The sequence below is a fragment of the Gadus morhua genome, chromosome 12 (assembly GCF_902167405.1).
Source record: "Gadus morhua chromosome 12, gadMor3.0, whole genome shotgun sequence".
In the NCBI taxonomy this organism is placed as follows: domain Eukaryota; kingdom Metazoa; phylum Chordata; class Actinopteri; order Gadiformes; family Gadidae; genus Gadus; species Gadus morhua.
In genome coordinates this window covers 23,392,801-23,400,882 of record NC_044059.1, presented here as the reverse complement: position 1 = coordinate 23,400,882, position 8,082 = coordinate 23,392,801, and the positions used below count along the sequence as shown (strand labels likewise).

Here is an 8,082-nt window from a genome sequence, read left to right as displayed (position 1 = left end):
CAAACAGTTTGCAATACATTTACACAAACAGACAAGTTTCTCTATGATGTCAGAGTCATATGAGGTACATAGAGATCATTTCAACAAACAAAGTACTTTAAGGATTGTAAGTGAAAGCCATCGACAAAAATTGAATTGAAGATTTCGAAAATAAATAAATATATAAATAAAAGAACAACATTCTCAGGGAAGAAAATATTTAGAAATGTGCTGTAATGTTTTTCAAGTCCTTGTCATTGAACAACATTTTTTCACCCCGACTTTGAGAATCCTGTCAATACTGAGAATGTCTTTGTGCTTGTATGCATGTGTGTGTATGTGTTAGTGTGTGTGTGTGTGTGTGTGTGTGTGTGTGTGTGTGTGTGTGTGTGTGTGTGTGTGTGTGTGTGTGTGTGTGTGTGTGTGTGTGTGTGTGTGTGTGTGTGTGTGTGTGTGTGTGGACGTGTGTGTGTGTGGACGTGTGTGTGTGGACGTGTGTCTGTGTGTGTGTGTATGTGTGTGAGTGCAAATGTTTGCATGCATGCATGTGTTTGCTGTGTGTGTGTGCATCCGTGCACTATTCTGTGCTTGCGTTTGTGCGTGCATGCATGTGTGCACAAATGCACGTGAGTGTCTTTGTGTGTTTGCATGCCCAAGCTATTCAGGCATGGGAAACTGGCAGCGAGGACATATTATGGGATGGCAGCAGTGGTTGGAACAACATTGAGGAAGGTGGGTGCACTGTGGAAAACAAGAACAGTGTATCACAATGCCATTCAGCATCTCATCTACGGTACGTCTATGGGTTCTACTCTCAATACTAAACACCCTGCACACACAAATCTGAAGCCAGAATTAAACATGGCAAGAACGTTCATATTGTCGACAATATTAGTATCCAGGAACAGTGTTTAACTATTAACTCAAATTCGATGTAAACACAGAGTCAGTCGTCAAGCGTGGAAAACAAAGAACTCACTTGGCTTAACACTTTTCATGTCCATTTTAACAGATCATTATGTATTTTGTAAGTATTGGAATTTCCTAGTTTATTTGTTGGTTTAAAGGGTTGTTTGTGAAGGACAAGACTGGCGTAAATGCTATTGTGAGGATCTGCTCACAAAAAGAGACTTTGCTCCCTCTGGGAGAAACAGGTTTGCCCGCAAGGAAAAAGGAACCATAAGCCAATCTGACCAGTTCTTTCCTGTGTTTTCCTCTGTGTTTTTCAGTGTTCTGTCTGGTGAATTCACTGGACAGTGAATTCACTGGACAGCCCCTAAGCATTATGAACCACTTCAATGAGTCCTTCATTCCTTACACTAACTATTAAACACCAACAGTATGTCATTTTAAATTACAGCTACATTGATCTAAACTTGGTTCTTGATACATAACAAAATGTTCTATTTGATTTGCTGCTGCCTGTTGTTTCCTTGTATTGAGCTATGTATGTTGATCCTTTACCTAATATGCATATATATCAACACATATATAATATAGATCTTATTACATTTGTGATCAATAATAACATTATAATCATTGAATTAGCATGTTACATCTTAATATATTAACATGTAATATATTCTTATTAATAACGTATTCATAATTATTATAATATAAAAAATATAACATTAAATATGTCATAATAATGAGAATAATATAATAATAATAATCGTTATTGTTATTATATTCGTATAACTGTTCTGATGAATAGCGTCTGCTTACCGTCTATGAACGAGTGCAGGGCAGAGAGCATGGACCCCTCAGGGCCACCGTAGCCTGAGAACTGGAGCTCCTCAGGGGTCACCGTGGGCTGGGAGAGGTGGCCCATGGGGGTCATGGAGCCCATGGAGCCCATGGAGGTCATGGAGTTCATGGAGCCCATGGAGGTCATGGTGTTCATGGAGGTCATGGAGGTCATGGAGGTCATGGGGGTGCTGGACGTGTGGGTGGGGCTCACGTGCTTCTTGTGTCGCGCCCGGCAGTTCTGGAACCACACCTGGGGGGGGGAGAGGCGCTGCGGTTAGGGAGGCGCCGACCGGACGGAGGGACGGACAGACAGACAGACAGACAGACAGACAGACAGACAGACAGACAGACAGACAGACAGACAGACAGACAGACAGACAGAATGACACAAAGACAGACCAATAGACGGATAGGTTAAATACAAGGACAGGCAGAGAGACAGACAGGTGGACAGACAGAGAAACAGACAGACAGACAGACAGATAGAATGGCAAGACAGAGAAAAGGCTTAGAGAGACAAGGAGACTGACTGACTGAATGACAGAGAGACAGAGAGACAGAGAGACACAGACAGTGACAGAGAGACAGTGACAGAGACAGAGAGACAGTGAAAGAGAGACAGTGACAGAGAGACAGTGACAGTGACAGAGACAGAGAGACAGAGAGACAGTGACAGCGACAGAGACAGAGAGACAGAGAGACAGTGACAGAGTGACAGTGACAGAGACAGAGAGACAGAGAGACACAGACAGTGACAGAGAGACAGTGACAGAGACAGAGAGACAGTGAAAGAGAGACAGTGACAGAGAGACAGTGACAGTGACAGAGACAGAGAGAGAGAGAGACAGAGAGACAGTGACAGTGACAGAGACAGAGAGACAGAGAGACAGTGACAGAGTGACAGTGACAGAGACAGAGAGACAGAGAGACAGTGACAGAGTGACAGTGACAGAGAGACAGTGACAGAGACAGAGAGACAGTGACAGAGAGACAGTGACAGAGACAGTGACAGAGACAGAGAGACAGAGACAGTGACAGAGACAGAGACAGAGAGACAGTGACAGAGAGACAGTGACAGTGACAGAGAGACAGTGACAGAGAGACAGAGAGACAGTGACAGAGAGACAGTGACAGAGAGACAGTGACAGAGACAGAGAGACAGAGAGGCAGAGAGACAGAGAGACAGAGAGACAAAGAAAGAAGGAGGGCAAACTGTCCTGGTCGACCTCCACCCCAATTCTCCTTCATCCCTGCAGTGCGTTTGAGTCCTGATTACTGATTAATTACTGATTAATGTTTCCGGTGACCTTGACAGGTCCCCAGTGTCAGCACAGTGTGGCCTTTTAAGAGCTTAGAGGTTTGTTCACCCTCTTAGGCTCCCCCTTTGCAAAGAACAGACTGTGGTGATTTGTTTGTTGATTAATCAAATGCATTTAACTTTTTTTTTTTTTTTTTTTTTCATATTCAATTTTTTTAAGGAAATGAAGAGATTGTCATTTATTCAAGCCTGGGTTAATTCAGTCACTTGAAGATTGATTTTTTTTGGTTGATTTGGTGGAATTTACAACAAAGAAAACCTGTTTACCCTCATGCAATATTTACCAAGCGCCATTTTTGATTTTCCAACAGTAAAGGTGAGACGAAAGAAATTGTCAGTTCAATTTACAGAGCATCTGACCTCCAAAACGCAGATGATTGCCTTGATGCCAACAGATCATCAACAGAGGGGAAGGCTCAGCTGTATGACTCTCTAACAGACCTGAGACCAGGCAGCTCTTCTACAGCAGACTGGTAGATAGGAGAGGGCTCACCTGTATGACTCTCCTGCTGAGACCCGTCTGTTCGGCCAGCTTCTGGAGCGTCTGAGCGTCTGGGTTGTTGTCCTGGGCAAACTGCGCCTGCATCACCTGCAGGGATGGACAGACAGGTGTTCAGCATAATTTGGATTACAAGGCTTTCTAGCTCCTTACAGCTGACGTAGCGTCGCTCCAAAGAGACTTGCTGCGATCCGATGTTTACAGTCCTGTCTGTATGTTCACCACTGAGCGAATGCATCCCACCTCCCTGCTTCTTCCTGATCATCTCCTAAACTCCTCATTTATAATGTCAAAATATTATCATGTATATTTATATATATATTATGTGTATCAATAATTGTATTAATAATAATCAATTTTTTGTTCAACGATAATACTACGAGAAGTTGAGCTATAGCTTCCTCATGAATATATTAGAGCCTGAATTTTTTTTATATGAATAAAGAGCTGTCCATCAAATGAAGGAGAATTCAATAACGGACATTAGGAGCTAGAGAGAATAGAGCCAGACGGGCGGCAGAGCGGTACCTGCAGCTGGTCCGCAGTGAAGCTGGTCCGGGCTCGCTTGGACGGCTTTGGCTGGTTCAGCTCCTGCTCCGTGGGCATTGCGCCCTCCATGTTAACGCTGTTCCCTGCAAGGATAGTCATTTGATCAGAACTATATTTAGTATATGTATTCAGGCCTATGTGTTTGTTATTTTATTTGAATAAATAGGCTAACTGAATCTTGCGCATTCAATCTACTTAAAAACAATTCTGGAACTCGCCGGACATATTCCAGGTATTTTATAAGGTTATGAAATAATTTACTCATTAAAGGGACGTTCAAAATGTTATTGAATTTTAAGAATTCAAAGTTTTGGAAATCCATCCCTAATTCGGCCTATAGGCCTATAGCCGCTGCGTTCACCAACATTGCTATACTGTCTAAATACCCGAATAAAATGTCTCTTTTTCAATTTAGTTAAATAAAAAATAAAAAATCTTAATTTGCATTAGGCGCAGTTTTGCTCATTGCGTAAAGGCCCCACTCTGCCTCGGCCTGCTGCGGGGGACCACGCGCTCACCCTTCTCCGCGGCCCGCTTGATGTTGTCCAGCATGCAGTCGTAGTGCACGCGACACAGCACCTTCTCCTCCACCAGGGCGAACTCCTCCCCGGTGGACAGCTGCCGCTTGCAGGAGAAGCATGCGAAGCAGGCCAGGTGATACACGCTGCCCTTCGCCCGGCGCACCCAGTCGGTGGAGTGGATGTTGCGGCCGCAGCAGGCGCACCACGTCCCATATCTTCTGTATGGAGGATCATTAGCAATCTTAGAAAATTGGGAAATTCGTGTCTGTTTATCTTGTGTTAAGCATCAAGGATGGGTATTTTTTTTTTTAATAAATAAAGGGTGGCTTTAATATTGGAAAGCATTAAAAGTAGCCTGTAATTATAAGCCTGACCAAATGCAATTTATTGGATAAGAAACATTAATAGTTATAATATAATAAGTATTCTCCCACAACCACTGTCCGCCCAACAATAATAATATTAAATAGATCAATAAGAAAAGCGAACAATAATAGTCTAATAATTATAACACACATAAAAATAAGCATCATGAATTATTACTATAAATATAATTATTATTAGTAGCCTAGTAGATACTATTAATATTTTTAAATTATTATCATTATTATTATATTATTATTATTATTATACACATAAGTGCCTATAATAATCACAATAAGCCTACATTATTATCCTTCCACGTTCTGCAAACACATCAGTGATGCTGATCAGTGTCACACGCCTCGTGCAAGCCCTCCTGATCCTAGACACATCAACGGTTTTCACGGCTTGTAACGACTCGGCGTGACTACCTACCTAAAGTAATCCAGTTTACAGAACACTTCTTTCTCTTTAATGTAACAACTGGCGTGGCTGCCGAGCGAGGTCTGGCAAACGCTGCAGGAGAGGCAGCGCACATGCCAGCACAGGTCGTTCACCTGCACGGAACACAATTAGCAGAAGTCAATCAAATAGCGAGGCGTAAAGAAGGTCTATGGGCTGATGAGTAAGAACATGGCAATTAGACGTGCACGCTTTCATCACAGTGCGTACACGCGATAAAGTTTTTCTTTTGCTGTATCGAAAAGACCCGTTTAGGCGACTCAATTGTCATGACAGGATTGGGGGAAATCAAAGCGTTCGCAGGGCGGACTAGGTATTTGTTTTACCTTTAGTAAATATTTATCGACGATGTCCTCGTTGCAGTTCGCACACACAGTTCTTCCCAGCAGAGGCGCGGAAGCCATCGCCTGCAGGGACGACGAGCACGAGTCTTCATCCAGGACCTCCACCGGCGTGTCCTGTGGGGGGCAAACATACCTGCGGTAAGACAAATATGCAGGCCCGCTGCAGACGCGCATCAGGTCCTGCGTCTGGTCCCACGATCAGAGAGAACGCAATAACTGTTCCATTAACGCACCAACATCACAGCGGGCTCCTCGCGCTTCTGCAGGTGAACGCGTCTTAAGTTTTGGGGGTGGTCGTCCTAAATTACGTTTCCAAACAGACGCAGGATCGCAGGAATGGATCGACTACACGCTCACTAAATAATGTGGTCTTCGGCCCTGTGGTCGTCCTGGAGAAAAAGCTGTAATCGAAAGGTTCTGTTTTTAAAGGGAAGCTTCTCCATCCGCGGTCCAGCTTCTCCCGCTCCCCCCCCTACACATGATCCCGCTCACCTTTCACCATGACAACCTCCACGATTAACGAAATGGCTTTTAAAAAGGAAGTTATAGTCTTTACCAACAAAAACACGCGGCACTTGAAGTAATAGTTATCCAATGTGCATTATGTTCTTGAGATCTGCATTTGTGATGCAGCAGTTCTGCCCGAACAATGGTCGGAACCCAACACAGCAATCTCACATGCCAATCAAAAAGTCCCATGGAAAGGGAATTGATTTATTTAATAACAGCAATTAAAAGGACTTAGTTGGACACAAACGCCTGCCGGGGCGACCTAGAGGTGAAGAGGTCTCATTAACTACTTGAGTTTTAATTACACGATATTCAGAAAGGGGGTCATTTTTTCTTCGACGTGTCTTGAAATTGTGACAACACTGCGCCCTGTGAATAGCCAGATTGGTTCTCTGCAGGTAAGTCGTTTACTAGTCTACATAAGGCTGAATACGGTTACATCTATCCAGGGTATAAACTCTGCAGACAGCATCGCTATTAGTGCATCGGTTCAGTATAGTTCAATCCAGACTTGACTCACCCTGTCCTCACAGATCAGCATCGTCACACCCTCGCTTTCGTCTCCATCGATGCTGCCGCAACATTCTGCTTTCACCTCGCTTTTCCACCGCATTATGATGTATCCAGTTCTCAAAACAACAAGCCAAAGCCGCCCTTAACTCAATATGGTTATGTTTCTCTTGCAGCTATCGCGCTGTTGTGTTAGACTACCAGTCCAAGGTGTTTCTGGAGGGCGGATCAGAGTTCCTTCGGGTCCTCCTTGGCCGCGCCTCCCTGGAGAAGACCTGCTCCAACGCACTTTGGCTTTTCCGTGCGTCTGAATTTTCATACAAAATCGAACAAATACATTCATATGGAGTATTCAATAGTCTTTTCTTTTATTCTTTTTTTAAAATGACAACGTTTCAAGGGCCTGTGAGAACTGTTTAGGTGTCTGATAAATAGCCATCTAATATTCTTGGTGAATTCACCGTAGCCTATACAATTTTGTTCCATGGTTTGTATTTATAAAAAAAAAAATAGCAACCTAATGTTAACTCGTCAAACGGATCTTCCATCAAGGAGTTTGGCCTTGGAGAATATTAGAACGCAAGAAATCCACACGCTTATTCATTTCCATTGATTTTGCCTCGGGATAATCAACTAACAATATTCATGCAAAGGTTTTTGAACTTCCGTGAAAACAGTTAAAATAAATATCCCCCCCCCCCCCCTCTCTCTCTCTCTCAGGGAGAGAGAGAGAGAGAGAGAGAGAGAGAGAGAGAGAGTGTGTGTGTGTGTGTGTGTGTGTGTGTGTGTGTGTGTGTGTGTGTGTGTGTGTGTGTGTGTGTGTGTGTGTGTGTGTGTGTGCGCGTGTGTGTGCGTGCGTGCGTGTGTGTGCGCATGTGTGTGAACATGTGTGCGTCTGCTTGCGTGCATGCATGCATGCACAAAATAAACGTACCTTACCAACCATATACAAACACCGTTAAACTCCAAGAAACAATATGTTTTCCCTAGCATTCTCATCTCTCCATTTCTCCCCCTCTTAAAACTCTCTGTTCGGACACAAATGTACACATACATACGCACACGCCCACAAACACACGCAAACCGAAACAAACCTACAGGGGTTAGTTCTCACAAGTAAACCAACCCACACATATGTGGACATATATGCAAAAGCCGCATTTATAACCTGTTGATTTCTCTGGAATAGTTTAAGACAGAGCAGCACTGGAATGAGCTACATCCATATCACACCATCTGAGACCCCCCCACACCGGCTAGGTGGAGGTGGAGAGACAT

The 8,082-nt window shown here is 43.7% G+C and overlaps 1 protein-coding gene across 1 annotated transcript; it reads right to left on the bottom strand.

The window, feature by feature from the left end:
- Nucleotides 1-429: 429 nt before the first annotated feature.
- LOC115555304 (LIM/homeobox protein Lhx8) lies at nucleotides 430-7,002 on the bottom strand. Its single transcript, XM_030372114.1, has 8 exons — nucleotides 6,815-7,002; nucleotides 5,767-5,898; nucleotides 5,414-5,535; nucleotides 4,613-4,833; nucleotides 4,074-4,177; nucleotides 3,540-3,635; nucleotides 1,705-1,978; nucleotides 430-720 (listed from the first exon to the last, which is right to left on the bottom strand). Exons 1-8 carry the CDS (start codon nucleotides 6,905-6,907, stop codon nucleotides 641-643), a joined length of 1,122 nt encoding a protein of 373 aa, XP_030227974.1. The 5' UTR covers nucleotides 6,908-7,002; the 3' UTR covers nucleotides 430-640.
- Nucleotides 7,003-8,082: the final 1,080 nt, after the last annotated feature.

Coding starts and splice junctions, on each gene's coding strand:
- LOC115555304 (XM_030372114.1), bottom strand. CDS start 6,907: ATGCGGTGGAAAAGCGAGGTGAAAGCAGAATGTTGCGGCAGCATCGAT. Junction 4,178..4,612: donor CAAGCGGGCCGCGGAGAAGG/GTGAGCGCGTGG, acceptor CTATCCTTGCAG/GGAACAGCGTTAACATGGAG. Junction 1,979..3,539: donor TCAGCAGGAGAGTCATACAG/GTGAGCCCTCTC, acceptor TCCCCCCCCCAG/GTGTGGTTCCAGAACTGCCG.